This window comes from Raphanus sativus, unplaced genomic scaffold, assembly GCF_000801105.2.
Source record: "Raphanus sativus cultivar WK10039 unplaced genomic scaffold, ASM80110v3 Scaffold1290, whole genome shotgun sequence".
In the NCBI taxonomy this organism is placed as follows: domain Eukaryota; kingdom Viridiplantae; phylum Streptophyta; class Magnoliopsida; order Brassicales; family Brassicaceae; genus Raphanus; species Raphanus sativus.
This window is the reverse complement of record NW_026616603.1, coordinates 1-23408: the sequence shown is the minus strand read 5'-3', so window position 1 is coordinate 23408 and position 23408 is coordinate 1. Positions and strand designations below refer to the sequence as shown.

Below are 23408 nucleotides of genomic sequence, written 5' to 3'. Positions count from 1 at the left end.
CTCTTCGCAAAACTTTGATCAAGCTAGTTTCGCCTGGTTTCTTTATTAAAATCAAATAATTAAAACTTATCCGCTCATTTTCCCAAAAAGGAACTGCATCAAACATAAACTCACTTGATTAGTAAACAAACATTAAACAAAAGTAAAAAGAAAAAGAAATTTGATATAATGACCTGTGGCATCATCTGCTACTGGAACACCATCAATGGCAAGAATGATGTCATTCTTTTTCAAAACTCCGTAGGCACCCGACCACAAGTTTATTTTGTTTATAAGAATGCCTGTCATTGTAGAGCTCATTTTGAAATGATTACGGATTTGAGCATTTTTAATAGACTGGTATGATAGACCCAGTGAGCAGAAAACAGACTGTTGATCGCTTTCTTCATCACCAGTTATGAAATGCTTAACAATTGGTGTTGGGATAAGAGAACTGCACATCGACACCGTCATGGTAACAATAAATCAAAAGTTAAGGGTTGCCTCCATTAAACATTGTCTAGTTTAACATACCTTTGTATCTGTGAACCTTCAAATGCTACACCAACGACTTTATTCTCCAAGATTACAGGGCCACCACTGTTTCCATTTTTTATAGTTGCATCTATTTGTATTCTCACTAGCTCGGTGTCACTATGAAGGTACTTTTCGGTTTCAAAGCTAGCTACTAGACCTTTTGTAATTCGAATTCTGTTACCTGCATTTGAGCAAATAAATTTAGTTAGTAACCCAAGCATAATAACTAATTAGTAAATCTGAATATGATTATTGAATAGTATGAAACATTGTCCAAGAAAGGAATACCAGTTGCATAACCAAGAACGAAAACAGCTTTCTTAAGAGGCGGTATGCCTCCGAGCTCTAAAGGCTTCATACCCTTCCAGAACTCTTGACTATCGATCTCCAAGATGGCCAAATCACATTCATGTGCAATCTTTTGAACTTTTGCTTTATATTCGATTGTAGAACCACGCTTTTGGACATGCACAGATGTGTGTTCATTCAGTATTTCCACCACATGAGCGTTTGTAAGAATTCTTTTTCCCGAGATAGCAAATCCTACATAATTGTAAACCTATATATATATATATAAAAGATAACATTCTTGATGATGAATAGAGTTTCCAAGTAATATATATAGACATACCAGTGCCGGTGCGTCGTTTGGCACGAGTCTCCCACGGTCGAGTTCTGCTATAGTCTCTAGAGACAAAGAAGATCTTCACTACCGAGTTCTTCAACGAACCAACCGGACAAGTTTCTTTTGGTTTCATTCTTCTGTTTTGTTTTTCCTCCACCGTGCTCCTATCATTGTTCCCAACATTCAAGATAGCAGACAAGTTGCTGAAAACTCTGCCCGCCACTGTTACCGGATTGATTCGGACATCACAGGAATGATGAGAAGAGAAGAACCCGCGGGGAACAAGAGCTCTCAAGTTACGAACCAGCATATTGACCTTAGTTTGAACTTATGAAGGTTTTTTTGTAGTTTTTTTTGGTTATGTTCTGTGAGACACTTTTCAGTGTCTTTTCCCATTTTTATGTGTTTTCTTTCCTTTAACTTACCAAGATATCGAAATGTAAGCTTTCTTTATTATTTACCCAGCTTCCTCTTTTTTATTTTTTTTTATTGTTAATTTTCCAGTTATAAAATAACTAGTATTTCTTGTAACAGAAAATTCACTTAAATAATATGGATATTTTCAAATATGAAATATCAGCATATCTTGTTTATGCTTTGGCTCAAAAAAGTAAAATGTAATCAATGCAAGTATCTTTGAAAGGGGACCCTGGAGAATGATATGATAGTGGCACAGACAAAAACAAAGCAATGAATTGAATAAAAACCGAGGACCCTCAAGAATCTTAATCAAAGCCTCTTCTTCTTTCCAAGTACTCTTCTACATCTCTCTACAAATCACATCACACTGTTTTGGTATACCTTCTCTGGTTCTTGCCACAAGCAACAGACTCGATCCAACTTAAGCAGTCTTAAGAGTCATCGGAGCAAAGAGCTTTTCAAAAAAGGAACTGCGAAAGAGCTTTTCTCCAAGTGACACTGTGAATATAGGAGTAGAGACTGACCCCAACAGGTAATATATTAAAAAGAAAAAAAAAGGAGCTCAGGTCATCTATTGTTGTAGTGCTGCTTGTATAAGGTTTCGCTTCTCCTCTGATCTGTGACGGAACAATTTCGCAATCTTTCTTCTCTCGCAGTCCTGAGTTCCAGATAATGAAACAAAGCAAAAACACATGAAAAACTTAGAAATCTAGTTCTGTATACTCTCTTTACTACCTAAAACTTATGATATAAAACACCCAATCCACAAGTTCCCCAATAGTTGATAGCATTTCAGTTAACATGTAATGCAATAGCACTTTCAACTTTACAACGCTAAACCCAGCCTATACACATGGAGTCAAGGCAACCAATTATTTTAAATGAGTAACAAACAGCTTACTGTTAGACACAGAATTATAATCATAAGACTTTTCAAACGGAAATCTTTACCTTGAACATGTGAAGATTAAATGGTTTGTCAGGATTCATCCGTCTTAGTTTCTGGTAAGTATAAGCAAAGCTCAGCTGGTCACGGGGAGTGAAGCGTTCCACTTCGTTGAACCAAAGACATGAGAATAGGTTCGACATAGGAGTATGTGCCCTTACTATAAAAGACCCCTCTGGAACATCTGTGAACAAGAGAGACTGTAAGTAAGCATAAATTTTTTGTTGTTTTCGCATGACCAATGCAAACGGCCCCCAAGAAAGGTTTTAATCTTAGGTTTGTATCAGTTATCTAACAAAATCTTACTGCTAGGAAGAAGCTTGAATGGATCCGAAGCGTTGAATCTGGTCAGCCCGTCAGCCTTGTAAAACTCAAACTGTTGATCAATAACAGTATGGTTGTACTTGTTCAGCTTCTTGTTTTGTGCAACCTCTTCCCATAAGCAATGGCGGTCATAGTGATTTGATATGGCATACTCGTGACCTTTACGCCATAGGAAGTACTCCAGAATGAGTAGGGGATCCAACTGAAGTCGTAACTTACTGTCCAGCCAGATTGAGTACCTGGAAAAATAAACAGCAGATGAGTTTGGTTGTGTGTTGTTGACAGCTTTTCGGTTGGTACTGCATATCGAATTCAGATGCATATGTCCAGAGAAATAACCTTCAAGATCCAATCAATAACGGCCACAATTGATTTTTCTCTTTGTGTCAAAATTATATATATGTTTTACAAGGTATATCTGATGCTCTTTCCGGTATGTTTTCCCAATAATACTCAATCTGTTTTCTACTGCACGTGTTGGAAAATTATGTGCTAGCTAGACCAATAAAAATGAAAGTTGTCTCTATCACATACAACTCACCTTGCTGATGGGAAAAGTCGGTGTGGCAACAGTTTTGGTATTTTGCCAACCCTCCTCATATCTGTATAAGGCAGATTCTTTACAACAACCAACTTCCACAAACCAATGAATCCTGCTCTGTCTGGGGCATGGCCTTCTGCAGAAAGTGTTTGCATGGTAATCTCGTCCACGAACACAATGAAGCACACATTTTTTCTCGACAACCGACTTATCTATATGAAAATATAATAAAATAATGCTCAGATTAGTACAAGTAACTAAATAACATAACCAATAAAGCAAAAGGAAACTACGAACAGAAAAGAGGAAACGTGTCTTTTGAGAATATTGGGAAAACATGAGGTTGCCTGTCAACTCTTACTCCACTACAATGGAGCTCGATATTTACGAGAGACGACCTACTCTCAGGTCCCGGTAAACTCTAATAAGACCATGAGCAGAGTTCTTACCAGATAGCTCTCCAAGGCTGATGAAAACACCCAAAACCAACTTTCAGATGCCAGCTATTCAAGCATTCATGACTCACCATTCGTGCACCTAGCTTAAAAACCGCTATTTTTGATCCTACTTTCAGCCACTAGTCTACAAGAATTGGTTAAACTGCACCGACGATCAACACGTGTCACTCTAACTCTAAGATACGCAAGTTTCTGGTAGTTAGTTACTATGTAAGTGCCACTAAAACTCACTAGTCAGATGTTCCAAACAGCATAAATATACAACGAAAATCATACCATTTTATTGGCAGGAGGCCTCAAGCGATCAGAATTGCCAAATATGCATGAGATCACAGCGATGTGGCATCTACTGATATAATTAGTATCATCTTCTGTCAGATCAAACCCAGTGGTTGGAGATCCTTTGGGAGCTTTGACAAACCCACAATGAATTTTCTTGTCTTGAGCCAAGAAGGAATCTTCACGCTCCTGTAAACTCTGGTGACCAGCAAACCTAGGCACCCACTGTTCGTCTCCATCAGGTTTATCTTCATTCTCTACGTACTGTAAGGAGAATCTAGCAGATTTCCGAGTATTCAAGGGCTCCACAATTGGTTGACTAGAATTCAATAGCTTCATCTCACAAGCTGCACGTGAAAGTTTGAAAAAACAATGATTAAGAGAGACTGGTCCTCAACCTATCTAACTATTTACAAGTTATATCACCTGAAGATCTGCGACCACGACCTCTTCGTTTTGTATCAGATCGTGATGTTTTCCCGGACTTACTACCACCCTTCCCAACAAGAGAAGACTCTCTCTTTGAAGTATCTCCCTCGGTAGATTTCTCCTTGTGGGGCTTTTCATTGTCATTATCATCATCGTCATGGCCAGAATCAACGTATTCATCCCCTTGACTATCATGAGAATCAATCGCATCATCAGCATCAGGGTCCATATCAACAGCAACAGCCTCGTGATCTCCTCCACCAACAACACCTTTGACAAGGGAAGCTTGGTACTCTGCTTCATACTTGTCTAACTCGTTCCTTCCAGCCTCATTGTAGAAACCAATCATCCCTTTCGAATCTAAACCCTTGACAGGAACCTTAGGTTTATTATGCTCCTCCACTTCATCTTCATTGTAGTCATCATCCCTTCGTCTATCATCCTTATCCCAATACCTCGAGTCTCGTCCATGAACCACTGAACCGTGACCAAACTCAAGCACCTTCCCAGGCTCGATTCTCGTCACATTCGTCAGGAAATCACCCTCGAAAGAATCCAATCCTACGAAAAATGCAACTTATAAGAAACAATCTGAAAAGAGCTAAGCAAAGCAAAACGAACGAACCTTTATTATCATCGTAGTCATTATTAGCGAAACCAGAGATGTAATAGTAGGCTAGCACAGTGACGACGAGCACAAGGCAGAGAACGAAGACAGCAGTGCCGATTCCAAGGCGACGAATCCTCTCAGGTCGAACGGATCGCCTCCAACGGTTAGTCTTCCCGTGATGCTGAGTCGCTCCTCCTCCGACACCGTTTCGGATCCCGATCGCTACGTGATCAGACGCTGAGCCTCCGCGAACGCTGAATCTATCGGTTCCGGATTGTCTATATTGAGGCATATTCTAGCATTGTAGAGGCCTCTACAGAGAAGAGAAGAGAAGGGGAAGATATACTAATGGCAGAGGAGAAGCAGATTTGAAGCAAGCTGTGCTTGAGTTACCAGTAAAGATCCATTTTCACCATTCAAATCAATCTTTTTGATTTAGGTGAGATTAAAAAAAAAAAAAAAGAGATAGGCAGGTTACATATGATTGCGCGTGATCGGTGACGCGCTTCCGGCGAGTTTCTTAGTTACGGTGCCTGCTTTAGATCTGTACGCAGAGGGACACAAGCAGTCGAGCACCTACCCCGACCCGGTCCAGTTCTGGATATCCACCATTCTGGACTTTTTCATTTATGAGTTTTAAGTTTTTGTTTTTTGTAATTAAATTTTGTTAATTTTACTAAATAAAAAAAAAATATAAATCTATATTTTCTAAAAATTTATTTTTATACCAAAATTATTTAGTTTTTTAAAAAAAATTATACACATGGCATATTCGTCTGCAAAATTAGCTTATGTTGCATCCACACAAACAAAAGTTGATGACATGGCAGTTGATGTGGCGACTGTGTATGATTTTGCCAAAAAATTATAAGTTGGGTATATTTTAGGACAACCATATAAGTTTAGATATGTTTTAGCATGGTCATATAAATCGGATATGAGTTGAATATATCACGATATGTTGGGTATGAAATAGTCGTTTCCCGGTTTTTAGTTACTGAATTTTCACTAAATCTAAACATATTATAGACAGATCATCAAATTTATTTGTTCTACCGCGAATCTAGATAAGGTATAAAAATACATAATAAAACTAAAAATGAAAATTTTGATAATTATTTTTTATATAATTTTAAAATATGAATAAAAATTAATGCGTAGCACAAATTACATATAATTTTCTTCGGAATCCGAAAATTTAGCACACAAAATAATTTATATAAATCATGTACACAAATTTAACAAGAAATGATATATAATGTATAAACTATTACTTTGTTTTCTTCAACCAAAAAATAATCAGCGTGCGGACCAAAATATAATCTAAACATTAATACTGCAACCCTGTTTTAAAGAAAACAAAGAAATCTACCAACACATGATACATAAATACACAAAAAGGTCTAATGCAATAGCATAATGAGATCAACATATATAAAGAATAAAAAAGTTGGATTCATCTTCTCTTGTAGCTAATACATAGTAAAATCTTCACTTTGAAAGTTTGAATGGATGTCATAATGAAAGGTGAGGCGATCTGAATCTCAGAAGTATGATTCTTCATCGTCGTAATCAATAATTTAGTGGTTGGTTCGGTCTTTTGCTTCTTTCAGTACCAACTGGTTCGGTTCTGATTGTATAATGAAACTAGACACACATACATATTTGTTTTGTTGGGCAATGCAAGTGTAACTTTGAGATTATGGGCAAACTAAACTCAATTTGAGCAGTCTACTGCCAATGTTTAATTAAGTCACATTTGTTCTTTTGATATTAATACAAAAATATTTAATTCAGATACAAAACAGAATCGGGAACAAGCCTCCCCCATGCTCCTGCTAGGCAATAACTTGAGGTAACAAGCCTCCTCTATGCATCATCAATCATAAGATACTGGTCCAGAAGAGAGCTTAGCTAGTAGCTTGTCGTGCCCAAACCAGAATCAGGACTAGAGTTCCTTTTCCTCCACTCGTATCTTCGACTATGCGTCCAATCTAACTTTAATCTTAGGAGATTTGTCAAGAAGAGAGCTTAGCTCAGTAACATAGCTTCCCAAGTCATTTGTGGCTGAAACACAGCCAGAGCCAGAACCAGAACCAGAACCAGAACCAAGACTAGAGCCAGGCCCTTCTTCTCCACTCTTCTCTTCCCCTTGCTTTGTAGTCAAAGCTCCATAAAACAGTTTCAATGCGGTTTCAGTTGAGAGAGCATGCACAGAACTGTGTAATTTCTTAAACTTGTCTCGAGTTTCTTGTTCATCGATCACCTTTTCTCTTAGCTCATCTGGGAGAAAGGCCAGCGCACTTCAAAAAAGGTCGAAACAGAATATGCATTAGACTACTACTCCTGCATATACTCAGCTATATGCAACACATCACAGCAGGGCAAAGCTAATTTAGTGATAACCTGGAAACACCTCTAACAATACCAAACTTGTAGCCAGCAAGAACTGATTCCTTATAGCCGACATTATAACCTTCTTGAGCAGCAGCTTCTTGACCAGCAGAAATCCCATCACGGTATCCAAGCTATGATATCGAATTAGCAGAAAAGCCAATCAATATATATAACGTTTATGGAAACTGTAGAAAAAATAGTGAATATATATGCGGAAAAAATAACAGTTTACAAAGAATACCATGTGGAATTTTTCACGTCTGTTCTCAGTATCCTTTTTCATAGAGTAAGCTTCACTTGGTTCTTCATCTGAACTTCCATAAAAGGATCCATCTCCATTCTCAAGATTACCTAAAGCAAGAGATGATTCTGTTCCTGAAGACAAGGAAAGCAAACAATACCAATGCATTTTTTAGTGTGATGAGATGAGTTGTATCATACAGAAAATCATAAAAGTAACAACCATGAAACTTCCCTTCAGAGGGGACAGAGCACAATTCTTACAATATGTACTATAGCAGATAGCAGGAATTGAGAAAACACAGATTCTATCACCTCATGAACTGTCTAGTCTCAGACAGGTGAAAACTGAAATCTTAGTAAAACTATGATCAAGAAAAGCATTATCAGGTACCGTACAGAGCAAGAGACAGAACCTCAAAGGTACTTAAATTGCATATAACATATGATACTCAGATTCTCACCAGGTTTTGAAACCTCCAAACTTTCGCCGTAAAGCTCTTTGGCGAAATTAGACTTCCCATCTGCATAATCGTACACAATTAACAAACAAAAAAAAACATTGTTTTTAGTAAAATAAATTTGGGGGATAGCAAAACAGCATCGATATTAAGTTATTAACTCAGAAGCTGACAGTGATTCCTAGGAACCAGATTATAACGTTAGATGGAAACTTGACACGAACGAGCATAAAAATCACAAATCAGAAATCATAAATTTGGGTAAAATTTTGAAATAACCTCTAGGTGACTCCATCACTTCTACGGCGACGATATAACAGGTGACCCGAAAGATGTGAGAGCAGGAGCACGGAGGGAATTCGCGGCCACTAGATCAAAAGAAGGCTAGATTTTTTTTTTTCTCAGACTTTGAATTTCATTAAAGCCCAACTTGGCAATACAAGTGTACAATCAAAACCCATCCCCATGGCAAACCCGACTAAATAATTAAGCCCAAGACACGCATGCTATCGAACTGGTTCACGCGCCACCGTGCGGGAGGGGATCTGATGTCGCAGTTTCCACCAGTAAAAGAAAATGGTAAATCAATTCACATAAAGAATGTGAAAGTTCCAGTGGCCACGCACTGTAATAATCTAAGTGTAGACGGATTCGAACTCAGGCCTCGTAGAATCCATGGATACAGTCTACATCATCTGGGCAGATTGATTCCCACTTGAGGCTGCCTTCCATCTTTACCGAGATTACTTGACTAGAATTGTTTGATTCGCCGGAATTTAAATATAATTTTTTTGTCAGATCGAAGAAAGACCATTTATCGGACTGTCATAGACGCCGAATCTTCTTGGTCCATGCAATTTAAATCCTTCAAACCCGTTCAACTTCCGATAAGAGATGTTTTCTTCAAAACCCAACCGGCTACACCATCGAAGAAAGGCTGGTTGTCCTATTAAGCGATTAGGTGAAGAGAGAACCAAACGATTTATTTCTGTATAATAAATATGTGAACAAAGAAAATTTTCAAAAAATTATAATTAATATGCAAACTTTCCAAACGAAATAAAATAATAATTTATTATCATAATTTTTTAGTTAGTAACACATATATTAATGAGTAATTATAAAATATTTAGTAATTATTATTTAATATAATAAAAACCAAACATAAAAACGTTTTTAAGCTTTATGAAATCAGATAACTAATTAAAAATGATATAATAAAAATCTTTTTAAAAATAAAAAAAGATAATTCATATACATATTTTGTTATTATCCAAGAATATCTTTAATAAAGATTAAACAATTATATATATATTATCATTGAAAAAGAATATCTTTCAATCATAAATAAAATTAGTTGCAAAAATATATAGTTAAAATATTTCTACTATATATATGAAAGCTTTCAAGAAATTAACACAATATTGAATATATGTTTTGATAAATAAATTTCATATATAAATAGTTTGCTATTCTGTAAAAAAACTTAAAGATCATAAACAATAACTTATAATGATATTTAGTTAGTAATTGTAAAATTATCAGGCCCGCTTGAGCGGGCACAACACCTAGTATGAAATATAGCATACTGTATCTTGTTTATGCTTTGGCTCCAAAAAAGTTTAATGTAATCAATGCAAGTATCTTTGAAAGGGGACCCTGGAGAATGATATGATAGTGGCACAGACAAAAACAAAGCAATGAATTGAATAAAAATCGAGGACCCTCGAGAATCTTAATCAAAGCCTCTTCTTCTTTCCAAGTACTCTTCTACATCTCTACAAATCACATCAAACTGTTTTGGTATACCTTCTCTGGTTCTTGCCACAAGCAACAGACTCGATCCAACTTAAGCAGTCTTAAGAGTCATCGGAGCAAAGAGCTTTTCAAAAAAGGAACTGTGAAAGAGCTTTTCTCCAAGTGACACTGTGAATATAGCAGTACTGCAGTAGAGACTGACCCCAACAAGTAATATATTAAAAAGAAAAAAAAAAGAAGCTCAGGTCATCTGTTGTTGTAGTGCTGCTTGTATAAGGTTTCGCTTCTCCTCTGATCTGTGACGGAACAATTTCGCAATCTTTCTTCTCTCGCAGTCCTGAGTTCCAGATAATGAAACAAAGCAAAAACACATGAAAAACTTAGAAATCTAGTTCTGTATACTCTCTTTACTACTATAATATAAAACACCTAATCCACAAGTTCCCCAATAGTTGATAGCATTTCAGTTAACATGTAATGCAAGAACACTTTCAACTTTACAACCCTAAACCCAGCCCTATACACAAGGCAACCAATTATTTTAAATGAGTAACAAACAGCTTATTGTTAGACACAGAATTATATATCATAAGACTTTTCAAACGGAAATCTTTACCTTGAACATGTGAAGATTAAATGGTTTGTCAGGATTCATCCGTCTTAGTTTCTGGTAAGTATAAGCAAAGCTCAGCTGGTCACGGGGAGTGAAGCGTTCCACTTCGTTGAACCAAAGACATGAGAATAGGTTCGACATAGGAGTATGTGCCCTTACTATAAAAGACCCCTCTGGAACATCTGCGAACAAGAGTGACTGTAAGTAGGCATAATTTATTGTTACCATGACCAATGCAAACGGCCCCCAAGAAAGGTTTTAATCTAGGTTTGTATCGTGTTAGCTAACAAAATCTTACTGCTAGGAAGAAGCTTGAACGGATCCGAAGCGTTGAATCTGGTCAGCCCGTCAGCCTTGTAAAACTCAAACTGTTGATCAATAACAGTATGGTTGTACTTGTTCAGCTTCTTGTTTTGTGCAACCTCTTCCCATAAGCAATGGCGGTCATAGTGATTTGATATAGCATACTCGTGACCTTTACGCCATAGGAAGTACTCCAGAATGAGTAGGGGATCCAACTGAAGTCGTAACTTACTGTCCAGCCAGATTGAGTACCTGGAAAAATAAACAGCAGATGAGTTTGGTTGTGTGTTGTTGAAAGCTTGTCGGTGGGTACTGCATATCGAATTCAGATGCATATGTCCAGAGAAATAACCTTCAAGATCCAATCAATAACGTCCACAGTTGATTTTTCTCTCGGTGTCAAAATTATATATATGTTTTACAAGGTATATCTGATGCTCTTTACGGTATGTTTTCCCAATAATACTCAAATCTTTTTTCTACTGCACGTGTTGGCAAATTATGTGCTAGCTAGACCAATAAAATGAAAGTTATCTCTATCACATGAGACTCACCTTGCTGATGGGAAAAGTCGGTGCGGCAACAGTTTTGGTATTTTGCCAACCCTCCTCATATCTGTATAAGGCAGATTCTTTTGATAGGCCTTGGAGGGTTTACACTCGAAGACAGAGGAAGCAGAAGAACGCTAAGGCAGTTGGAATCGAGAATACGTGATATGGAAGAAAAGAAAGAGTTCTTTGCTTAATTCAAATAATACTTGTAAACAAAATAGAATAGTTGTTGTGGGCCTTAGTATATAAGGGGACCCATAGGGTGGAGGTGGGTTATGCAATTAGTGAGAATTGTATCTTGGGCTTGCTTCTCGTTTTGTGAGAGCAAGAGGCAGTTACAGAGTGATTCTTTTGTAGCTGAGTTACGAGTACGAGTGAATAATACATCGAGAGTCTATCAAATTGGTGCGTCGTGAGTGTTTTTTGGATCGAACAATCGCGTGAAGAACGAGCGACGATGCCTCCGAAGCAGTCGCAAGCGTCGACGGATCTGCAGATTCAATCGTCGGGACTTGATGCTCTTACGGCGATGATGCAGAAACATATCGCGGTTCAGGAGCAGACGAATCAGCTGGTTCAAGACTCGTTGACGGAGATCAGAGAACAGTTAGCTGGTTTACAGAAGGTGAAAGATCGAGGGAAGAAACATGTAGAGGATCTTGAGAACGCCGATCCGAACATTCCGATATACGAGAATCAGGTACGATCTTCTAACTCGGAACCTGGCCGTAGTATTAGGATGGAGGAGAATCAGAATCGCGAGATGTTGGTAGAATCGCGTGAGGGATTTGTGAAACGCATCGAACTACCGATCTTTAGCGGTGATGACATTTATGGTTGGATCGCGTTAGCAGAACGCTATTTCAGAATTGGAGGTTACAGGGAAGCGGCGAAACTCGATTTGGTATCAATGAGTCTGGGGGGAGATGTATTGAGCTGGTTCAACAGTGAAGTTCATCGGAGACCTTTTCGTAGCTGGTTTGAGTTTAAAGATAGAATGATTGCGAGATTCAGCAAGGTTAAAATCCGTGATCCGAGCCAGCCTTTCTTTGCATTGCGTCAAGCAGGAACAGTGGCAGAATACATCCATCAGTTTGAAGACTTATCTACACAAGTCACTGGATTGACTGAGAGTCAATTAGAAGGGATCTTTATGAATGGGTTAACACCGGAGATGCAAGAGGTGGTGAATATGTGCAAACCTTTTGATTTACCGGAGATGATAGCAACAGCTTATCAGATGGAATCAAGCTCATTACACAGTGTAGTGAAGAAGGAAAGGTTGTTGTTAGCAAAAGCAAATACTGGTGGACAGAAGCCTTACACTAGTCACAATAGTCAGAACGGATGGAAGCCTAAACATGTGACAGGAGCAGTGACACAGAACAATACGCCGAGGCCACAAGTTCGCCTATCTGAAGCTCAGATCGCTGAAAAGAAGAGATTGGGGTTGTGTTTTAAATGTGATGCTAAATGGTCTAAGACGCATCTCTGTCCTAATGCATCTCTACAGGTCTTGGTGGTTTTCAATGGAATGGAAGTAGAAGTACGAGATCCTGATCATATTGAAGTAGACGAAGAGGACATTGTGTGGGAGCCACAGTTGGGAGCAATTTCGTTGAAATCTTTTTGGGGCCTAACGTCACCTACAACTACGAAGATGAGAGGAGTGTTGAGGAAACAATCAGTAGTTGTGATGCTGGATAGTGGTGCAACGCACAATTTTATCTCGCCGGCGTTGTTAACAAGAGCTCATCTAAAGACATCAACAAGCCCAGGGCTGGAGATAGTGTTGGGGACCGGAGTATCAGTGCAAAGCTCTGGGGTTTGCGAGAATGTGGAAGTTATGATTCAAGGGGCTAAATTCACAACAAGCTTCATTGTGCTTGAGCTTGGGAAAGTAGACGTGATACTGGGAGTACAATGGTTGCGAACCTTGGGGAAGTGTGAGATCGATTGGGAGAAGCATGAGTATTCGTTCTGGCATGAAGGAAAACAAGTGACATTAGTGGGGGATCCTTCATTACATGCACCTCAATCTTCTTTGAAGACAATGCAACCTGAGGCGGAAATTCCAGGGACGTTAATGCGAGTGTTGAAGCAGTTTGAAGAAGTTTTTAGTGAGCCGAAAGAATTACCTCCTATTCGTGGACGGGAGCATGCTATCAACCTGTTACCAGGGTCAGGAGCGATTAGTGTGAGACCATATCGGTACCCGCATGCTCATAAGGAAATTATGGAGAATGCAGTGAAAGATATGTTGGCAACAGGAGCAATTCGGCCAAGCCATAGCCCGTATTCGAGCCCAGTCTTACTCGTCAAAAAGAAAGACAAGTCGTGGCGCTTCTGTGTAGACTACAGGGCTTTGAATAGGGCAACTATAGCTGATAAATATCCCATTCCGATTATTGATCAGCTATTAGACGAGCTGCATGGGGCTATGGTTTTCTCGAAGTTAGATCTGAGGTCAGGTTACCATCAGATTCGTATGAAGGAAGAAGACATTGAGAAAACCGCTTTTCGAACGCATGACAGCCACTATGAGTTCCTTGTGATGCCGTTCGGATTGACAAATGCTCCCGCGACGTTTCAAGCTTTGATGAATGAAGTGTTCAAACCGTTCTTGAGGCGGTTCGTGTTGGTGTTCTTTGACGACATACTGATATATAGTTCATCAATCGTGGAGCATGAGAAGCATTTGGCAGTGGTGTTGCAAGTGTTTAGGGAGCAGAAGTTATTTGCTAATAGGAAGAAGTGTACTTTTGGCCAAGGAAGTGTTGAGTATTTGGGCCATATCATTTCGCGTGAAGGTGTAGCAACAGATCCTCAAAAGATTGCAGCAGTGGTACAGTGGCCAAATCCTCGTACAGTGAAAGATCTTAGAGGCTTCTTGGGGTTAACTGGATACTACAGAAGGTTTGTGCAGGCGTATGGAATGATTGCTAGACCATTAACCGAATTATTGAAGAAAGAGCAGTTTTTGTGGTCAACATTATCTCAGAATGCCTTCGATAAGCTTAAAGCTGCAATGGTTTCAGCACCAGTATTAGCGTTGCCAGATTTTACAAAGATGTTCATCATTGAGTCAGATGCCTCAGGATTTGGTTTGGGAGCTGTATTGATGCAGGACAAGCATCCCATAGCTTACTTCAGTCACGCTCTTACGGAAAGGGAACAGATGAAACCAATTTATGAGCGGGAGTTGATGGCAATAGTAATGTCCATTCAAAAGTGGCGTCATTATCTGCTTGGGAGACGTTTTTTGGTGAGAACAGACCAGAGCAGTTTGAAATTTCTATTGGAGCAGCGAGAGGTGACATTGGATTATCAGCGTTGGTTGACAAAGATTATGGGGTACGAGTTTGATATTGAGTACAAAGTAGGAAGTGAGAATCGAGTTGCTGATGGGTTATCGCGTATTGTCCATTATTCTTCTTTGGAATTACTGGCTTTGACAATACCGAAAGCTCTACAGATCGAAGACCTTTACAAAGAGATTGATGAGTGTGATGAATTGAAACTGTTGCTCAGTGAGAAGACAGTGGATGTGGAGACCGAGAATGGGTTTAGCGTGAAGGAGGGAAGATTGTTCTACAAAGATCGACTTGTCATTCCGGCGAACTCAGCCTATATTCCATTGATACTGAAGGAATGTCATGACGGGTTGCTTGGAGGTCACGCTGGGGTTCTTAAGACACTGAAGCGAGTCAAATCAACATTTTATTGGTCCAAGATGAGACAGAGAGTGCAGACTTATGTGGCTGAGTGTGACATATGCCAAACACACAAGTACTTAACTCGATCACCTGCTGGGTTACTTCAACCAATCGAATTGCCGACACAGATTTGGGAGGACTTGTCCATGGATTTCGTTGAGGGCTTACCGATGTCAGGAGGAATTAACGTGATATTTGTGGTGGTTGATCGTTTAAGCAAGTACAGTCACTTCATTGGATTAAAGCATCCATTCACGGCTGCCGATGTGGCAAAGAAGTTTGTTCAAGAAGTGATTCGCTTGCACGGTTACCCGAAATCTATAATATCCGACAGAGACAAGATCTTCCTTAGCAACTTTTGGAAGGAATGTTTTAAAGCTTCGGGTACTAGACTGAGGTTCAGCACAACATTTCACCCGCAGTCAGATGGGCAGACAGAAGTCATTAATCGATGCCTTGAAACCTATCTGCGCTGCTTTGCTTCATCGCATCCGAAGAGTTGGTCCAAGTTCTTAGCGTGGGCCGAGTTATGGTATAATACATCCTTTCACAAGTCGACGCAGTGTACACCATTCAAACTGGTGTATGGCAGAGAACCACCAGCCTTGGTGAGTTATGAACAGGGCTCAACGAACAACTTTGAGTTGGAAGAGATGTTACTCGAACGTGATAGAGTGTTGGCTGAAGTTAAGCAACATTTGATTCGCGCTCAGAGCATTATGAAGAATAATGCAGATAAGAAGAGACGAGATTTGGAGTTAGAAGTGGGATCGCGAGTGTATCTTAAACTCAGGCCATACCGTCAGCAGTCGGTTAGCAGAAGGTTATGTCAGAAGTTGGCGGCGAGGTACTATGGTCCCTATGAAGTATTGGAGAGAATTGGGAAAGTGGCATATAGGTTACGACTGCCTGAAGAATCGAAAGTACACCCTGTGTTCCATGTATCTCAATTGAAACCGGTGGTGGGTGCTAATCAGGTGGTCACTCCTTTACCACCTACCTTGTCGCCGAGTGAGGAGTTGGTGGTGGAACCCGAAGATCTGTTGAGTAGTCGTTATGATGACGCGGGGCATTTGGAAGTGTTGGTGAAGTGGCGCAATTTACCTGATCATGAAAACACTTGGATGCGTATGGTGGAGTTGAAACAGCAGTTTCCAGATGTGTCGCTTGAGGACAAGCTCATTCTGCGAAACGGGGGTATTGATAGGCCTTGGAGGGTTTACACTCGAAGACAGAGGAAGCAGAAGAACGCTAAGGCAGTTGGAATCGAGAATACGTGATATGGAAGAAAAGAAAGAGTTCTTTGCTTAATTCAAATAATACTTGTAAACAAAATAGAATAGTTGTTGTGGGCCTTAGTATATAAGGGGACCCATAGGGTGGAGGTGGGTTATGCAATTAGTGAGAATTGTATCTTGGGCTTGCTTCTCGTTTTGTGAGAGCAAGAGGCAGTTACAGAGTGATTCTTTTGTAGCTGAGTTACGAGTACGAGTGAATAATACATCGAGAGTCTATCATCTTTACAACAACCAACTTCCACAAACCAATGAATCCTGCTCTGTCTGGGGCATGGCCTTCTGCAGAAAGTGTTTGCATGGTAATCTCGTCCACGAACACAATGAAGCACACATTTTTTCTCGACAACCGACTTATCTATAAAATAAAATAATGCCCAGGTTAGTACAAGTAACTAAATAACATAACCAATAAAGCAAAAGGAAACTACGAACAGAAAAGAGGAAACGTGTCTTTTGAGAATATTGGGAAAACATGAGGTTGCCTGTCAACTCTTTACTCCACTATAGTGGAGCTCGATATTTACGAAAGACGACCTACTCTCAGGTCCCGGTAAACTCTAATAAGACCATGAGCAGGGTTCTTACCAGATAGCTCTCCAAGGCTGATGAAAACACCCAAAACCAACTTTCAGATGCCAGCTATTCAAGCATTCATGACTCACCATTTGTGCACCTAGCTTAAAAACCGCTATTTTGATCCTACTTTCAGCCACTAGTCTACAGGAATTGGTTAAAGTGCACCCATGATCAACACGTGTCACTCTAACTCTAAGATACCACGGCTCGCAAGTTTCTGGTAGTTACTATGTATGTGCCACTAAAACTCACTAGTCAGCATAAATATACATTGAAAATCATACCATTTTATTGGCAGGAGGCCTCAAGCGATCAGAATTGCCAAATATGCATGAGATGACAGCGATGTGGCATCTACTGATATAATTAGTATCATCTTCCGTCAGATCAAACCCAGTGGTTGGAGATCCTTTGGGAGCTTTGACAAACCCACAATGAATTTTCTTGTCTTGAGCCAAGAAGGAATCTTCACGCTCCTGTAAACTCTGGTGACCAGCAAACCTAGGCACCCACTGTTCGTCTCCATCAGGTTTATCTTCATTCTCTACGTACTGTAAGGAGAATCTAGCAGATTTCCGAGTATTCAAGGGCTCCACAATTGGTTGACTAGAATTCAATAGCTTCATCTCACAAGCTGCACGTGAAAGTTTGAAAAAACAATGATTAAGAGAGACTGGTCCTCAACCTATCTAACTATTTACAAGTTATATCACCTGAAGATCTGCGACCACGACCTCTTCGTTTTGTATCAGATCGTGATGTTTTCCCGGACTTACTACCACCCTTCCCAACAAGAGAAGACTCTCTCTTTGAAGTATCTCCCTCGGTAGATTTCTCCTTGTGGGGCTTTTCATTGTCATTATCATCATCGTCATGGCCAGAATCAACGTATTCATCCCCTTGACTATCATGAGAATCAATCGCATCATCAGCATCAGGGTCCATATCAACAGCAACAGCCTCGTGATCTCCTCCACCAACAACACCTTTGACAAGGGAAGCTTGGTACTCTGCTTCATACTTGTCTAACTCGTTCCTTCCAGCCTCATTGTAGAAACCAATCATCCCTTTCGAATCTAAACCCTTGACAGGAACCTTAGGTTTATTATGCTCCTCCACTTCATCTTCATTGTAGTCATCATCCCTTCGTCTATCATCCTTATCCCAATACCTCGAGTCTCGTCCATGAACCACTGAACCGTGACCAAACTCAAGCACCTTCCCAGGCTCGATTCTCGTCACATTCGTCAGGAAATCACCCTCGAAAGAATCCAATCCTACGAAAAATGCAACTTATAAGAAACAATCTGAAAAGAGCTAAGCAAAGCAAAACGAACGAACCTTTATTATCATCGTAGTCATTATTAGCGAAACCAGAGATGTAATAGTAGGCTAGCACAGTGACGACGAGCACAAGGCAGAGAACGAAGACAGCAGTGCCGATTCCAAGGCGACGAATCCTCTCAGGTCGAACGGATCGCCTCCAACGGTTAGTCTTCCCGTGATGCTGAGTCGCTCCTCCTCCGACACCGTTTCGGATCCCGATCGCTACGTGATCAGACGCTCCTCCGCGAACGCTGAATCTATCGGTTCCGGATTGCCTATATTGAGGCATTCTAGCATTGTAGAGAGAAGGGGGAGGGGGAAGATAAACTACACTACACTACACTACATACAATGGGGGGCGGCGCAGAGAGTTAGTTGTTGAGAAGGAGATTTGAAGTATGGATCAAGCAAGCTGTGGTTGCGTTACTTCGCTTCGCGGACGAGTAAAGATCGATTTTCACTATTAATCTCAATCTTTTGATTTTGGGTGAGAAAAAAAGAAAGAAAGAAAGAAAGATAGGCAGGTTACATCTGATTGCGCGTGATCCGTGACGCGCTTCCGCCGAGTTTCTTCTATACGGAGCGTGCTTTAGATCTGTATCCAGGGACTCGAGCACCTAGATCTGCCCCGACCCGGTTTAGTTCTGGATATCCACTTTTCTCGACTTTTTCTTTTAAAAAAACGCATGTTTATTGATTTTTTTTTTTTTGTCCACTACCCATCTAAACTAGATCAAGTGGAGAACAGACGAGCCGATTCTCTGAGGAGTCTCTTCATTTGTCCGGGTCTGATCTATATGGGAGAATATAAAGCCTCTGTTCCTCGCTTCTTTTGCTAATGCATCCGCGCGGCCATTTCGGTTCCGAGGAATATGAGAAAGACTCACATCCTCAAAATCTTCATGTAGCTTCTGAAGCATCTCAACCTCTATCTTAAATGATGGCCAATCCATCGGGTTTGTGGTTATGTCCACTAGGTCCGAGCAGTCAGTCTCGAACCGAATCGAGGTTATCCCTCTATCTCTCATACATGACGTCGCCCAAAGTAAACCCTCCATCTCAGCATGTAGAGCTAAGAGGCTCCTATAGCACGCCCGTAATCCAAAGTATTCAATGCTCACTTGATCCTTGAGACTCCACCCTAGGCCGCTAACGTTGCCATTATTGATCCATGATGCATCAATTTGACAAGTAGGGATTCGAGGGATCCAAGGGGGCATTGTCTCAACCTCTGTAGTAGGAAGATCGACGGTCTCCTCGATTTCCTCCTTTTTTTCATTGGCCTTCCTCCAACATTCCGCCTCGAGGGACGCATGTTGAAGAGTGTCCATGGGAGATATGTCTTTTCCATTGAAGAGTTTGTCATTCCTCGTCTTCCAAATAAACCAACAGATCCATGGAAATGTATCGAATTGTGGTTTCAAAGGAGCCACCTCTTTGCTCTTCCAAAACAGGAGATACATGTTTTGGTAGATTGATGAACTCGGGAAGTAACCCGAAAGGGACGGATAGTCCGATAGAGCCCACACCTGTAGGGCTGGAGGGCATTCAAAAAGGAGATGATTAATTGACTCCACTGGGCCAACACATCTAGGACAACTCCTATCGGTGCCCAGGTGTCTATACGTGAGCCTCTCTGCCGTCGCCACACAACCCGAGATAGCCTGCCACAAAAAGTGCTTCATCTTACTTGGGGCCTTAATCTTCCACCACCTGCTCTGCAGGCTCGTGATACTTGGTTTTAGAACCACTTCCTGCGTAAGACTCAACTTGGTCGATCGTAAGAGATCATATCCGGTTTTAACGGAATAAACTCCAGACTTTGTGTGATTCCAAACATATCCATCCGGGGTGCTAGAGCGAGAAATTTTTAGCCCAAGTATCAAGGGGATATCGTCTGGGTGGAAAAATTGATGTAACAACTGAATATCCCACTCCTTGGTATCATTCCTAATAAAGGACTGAACAAAAAGTTGGGGCAGTCTGTATACAATGTGATCGGCAGGTCTAGGTGGCCGGGCCACTGAATCCGGAACCCAAGACTCACTCCAAACCCTTGTACCTTGACCCATTCCAATTGTTTTCCGTAATCCCGACATGAGAAGAGGTTTAGCAGCCATAATACTACGCCATCCATATGATGGTGAGTAAATACGCCGATCTTCCAAGGGAGAAGTACCATTATAGTATCTTCCTCGTAGAACACGAGCTAGTAAAGAGTTGGGATACTGAATAAGTCTCCACAATTGTTTAGCAAGAAGCGCTATGTTGAAGTCATGGAGATCACGAAAACCTAGCCCCCCCAAATCTTTGGGGGTACAGATCTCGTCTCATGCGATCCAATGTAAGCCTCTGCTGTTTGTTTAGAGCTCCACCAAAAGTTCGACGTTGTGCTCTTTAGTTTATCGGTAATGCCTTGTGGAAGCAAGTAACACGACATCATGAAGGTCGGTAATGCTTATAAATATTGATATTTATAAGAGACGGTTCTTCACTTTTCTTAATTAGAGTTAACAGACGGTTTTTATATTATGCTAAAAACCCGATCATAAGAACCATGCAATGAACATGGCCTATCATGGTGAAAATTTGAATATTTGTTAAAATAATATGCGACCAAGGGCAGTCTTCCTGAAAGGAAAGTCCTTAAAAACATATATTGTTTCTAGTCTGTTTATTATACTTCAGATCTGCATATTAGAGGCGTCCAAATCTAGATCTAAATAGTAAAATCTCAGATTTTTGATTTATGCATTTAGTTTTTCAACAATAAACTATTATTCTATCACTCAAACTAGAGATAGTCTGGAGATCTAAAACAAAATAAAACAAGAAGCTGTCGTGGAAAGTATAATCACGCGAGGACCCAACTTGAACATCCGTAAACACACTGCTAAAGAAAGGATCAGATGGGTATAACTCGGCGAAAGTTCCAAAACCAGGAACAGAGACATTTAACACCGAAGGGAGGGCACGGCGACGACTCAAAGCATCTGTAACATGGTTTGAAACGCCAGAAGTATGTTTGTCACAAATGTGAATTGTTGTAAGTACGCCACCCACGAGGCATGTTGTGCTGAGACTTTATCATGACTGCTAAGATGTTTAAGTGCATCATGATCTGTAAACAACACGGATTCTTTATGAAAAAGATAATGACGCCAGTGTTTGACAGCTTGGACGAATGCATAGAAATCGACATCATAAGTATTGCATCTAGCATGAGCTCCCATCAATTTTTCGCTAAAGAACGCAACATGGCGATTTCGTTGACTTAAAACTGCACCAATGCCAGAATTTCGAGGCAATCACAATGCAACTCAAAGACATGTGAGAAGTCTGGTAAAGCTAAGATAAGGGAAAAGATAATTTTCTGCTTGATGATGTTGAAGGTATTCGTCACTTCCAGAGGATCCACATGAAGGAGCCTTCTCGCCGAATACAATCCGTCAAAGGAGACATAAGGGTGCTAAATTGTGGTACAAAGCGCCGGTAAAAAGAAGCAAGGCCATGAAACTTCTAGTTTCTGACAGAGTTGCAGGTATTGGCCACGAATGATAGCTTCGATCTTGGCTGGGTCGACGGAAAGACTCTCCGCAGAGACGATGTAACCAAGAAAGTGGACTTGTGCATCCCCAAACTCACATTTTTTTATTGTGGCGAACAACTGATCTCGACGAAGCACGAGCAGGACTTCTCGTATGTGAACGAGATGGTCTGCAAGGTTCATACTAAAGATGAGTATGTCGTCGAAATAAACAACGACGAACTTATGTCGTAGGGCTTAATTCATGAAACACATAAAAGTACTTAGAGCATTAGATAATCCAAACGGCATGACAAGCCATTCAAAAAGTCCTTCCCTTGTCATAAAAGTTATCTTCCATTCATCACCTGGTCGAATACGAATCTGGTGATAACCACTTTTTAAATCTAGCTTCGAGAAAATAGAGGCTGGACCAATTTGATCAAGTAGGTCGTCAAGGCGTGGTATAGGAAAACGATACTGGACCGTGATTTTGTTAATAGCACGACTATCTACGTACATACGCCATGAGCCATCTTACTTTGGGATAAGTAACGCCGGAACGGTGCAAGGGCTTAAGCTTTCACGTAAAATACCTTTCGCCACAAGATCTTCAACTTTTCTTCGTAGTTCCTCGTGCTCACTAGGACTCATACGATAATGAGCTCGGTTGGGGAGAACAGCATAAGGCACTAAATCAATGTGATGTTGGATATTACGAAGAGGTGGAAGTACAGTTGGCAAATCATCTGGAAAGACATCATCGAACTCTTGTAATAATGGTGCGAACTCATGAGGAATCTTTTGTGGAGAGAGAATAGGCGTTGTGTTCACAAGTAGAAAGACAAGTCCCTATTCCTGCATTGTTGCCTCAAATGGTTTGTGTTGGAGAATGAGCACCGGTGAAGACTTTTTAGCTGATGTTTCAGGATCACTAGATTGCAGTGTATAGGTGTGGTTGTTAACGCGGAACATATAAAATGTTGAGAAAGCCGTCATGCTGAATTCGTCGATCAAAAATCCACGAATGGCCCAAGAGGAGATGGCAAGCATCCATAGGAGCAGTGTCACAACGAATCTGATCCTTATATGCATCACCCACTGAAAAAGAATCAAAGTGTGTCGAGTGATAAGTAGTTTGTCTTCTGATCCAGCCATGTTAGCTATAAAGGATATGGATGAAGTTTCGTGTTGAGGTGAAGCTTGTCATGACTTTTCTGCAATAACGTTTTCACTACTGCCTTAGTCTATGATGAATGTGCAGACCTTGACGCCGATGGTACACTTGGAATGAAAAAGGTTATGTCGTTGTGGATTGACATCGGCCCACGGGGAGCTAGGCACACGCGACGTACCATTAACAAATGCCCACTATCTGCAGTAAGGACCTCTGGTTCTTCCGTGATATCAGTGGTTTATTCGTCGTATACAACTTCGACATTGTTCCATGCAGTGTCCAAAAGGAGACCACGTTTGTTACGTGTTGGACAATTGG

The 23408-nt window shown here is 40.5% G+C and overlaps 3 protein-coding genes across 3 annotated transcripts; all 3 read right to left on the bottom strand.

Annotated features, from left to right (window-relative positions):
- Positions 1-7: 7 nt before the first annotated feature.
- Positions 8-1451, bottom strand: LOC130504002 (putative protease Do-like 11, mitochondrial; the record flags this gene model as incomplete). The annotated part of the gene is made up of 5 exons (XM_056998571.1): positions 1148-1451; positions 805-1059; positions 514-697; positions 174-433; positions 8-93 (listed from the first exon to the last, which is right to left on the bottom strand). Coding segments are annotated over exons 1-5 (1089 nt in total), but the record flags the coding sequence as incomplete, so codon positions are not given.
- Positions 1452-1708: 257 nt separating this feature from the next.
- LOC130504001 (uncharacterized) lies at positions 1709-9162 on the bottom strand. Its single transcript, XM_056998570.1, has 13 exons — positions 8526-9162; positions 8250-8309; positions 7787-7920; positions 7555-7676; positions 7131-7451; positions 5495-5531; positions 5164-5443; positions 4536-5099; positions 4107-4456; positions 3373-3584; positions 2814-3070; positions 2513-2691; positions 1709-2219 (listed from the first exon to the last, which is right to left on the bottom strand). Exons 1-13 carry the CDS (start codon positions 8539-8541, stop codon positions 2133-2135), a joined length of 2619 nt encoding a protein of 872 aa, XP_056854550.1. The 5' UTR covers positions 8542-9162; the 3' UTR covers positions 1709-2132.
- A 775-nt stretch (positions 9163-9937) lies between these two features.
- On the bottom strand, positions 9938-18866 carry LOC130504003 (uncharacterized). Its single transcript, XM_056998572.1, has 7 exons — positions 18403-18866; positions 17775-18338; positions 17346-17695; positions 11475-16840; positions 10916-11172; positions 10621-10799; positions 9938-10341 (listed from the first exon to the last, which is right to left on the bottom strand). The coding sequence occupies exons 1-4, from the start codon at positions 18674-18676 to the stop codon at positions 16667-16669; spliced, it is 1362 nt and encodes a 453-aa protein (XP_056854552.1). The 5' UTR covers positions 18677-18866; the 3' UTR covers positions 9938-10341; positions 10621-10799; positions 10916-11172; positions 11475-16666.
- Positions 18867-23408: the final 4542 nt, after the last annotated feature.

Bases quoted from the DNA above. Each gene is read 5' to 3' on its own strand.
- LOC130504001 (XM_056998570.1), bottom strand. The intron at 5,532-7,130 runs GTCGAAGATACG...TGGTAACTCAAG, and splicing joins AAAGTTAGATTGGACGCATA to CACAGCTTGCTTCAAATCTG. The intron at 5,100-5,163 runs GTTCGTTCGTTT...CATTTTTCGTAG, and splicing joins TGACTACGATGATAATAAAG to GATTGGATTCTTTCGAGGGT.
- LOC130504003 (XM_056998572.1), bottom strand. From the start codon at position 18,676: ATGCCTCAATATAGGCAATCCGGAACCGATAGATTCAGCGTTCGCGGA. The intron at 17,696-17,774 runs GTGATATAACTT...TTTCACGTGCAG, and splicing joins TCGTGGTCGCAGATCTTCAG to CTTGTGAGATGAAGCTATTG. The intron at 16,841-17,345 runs GTATGATTTTCA...TTTATTTTATAG, and splicing joins GGCCTCCTGCCAATAAAATG to ATAAGTCGGTTGTCGAGAAA.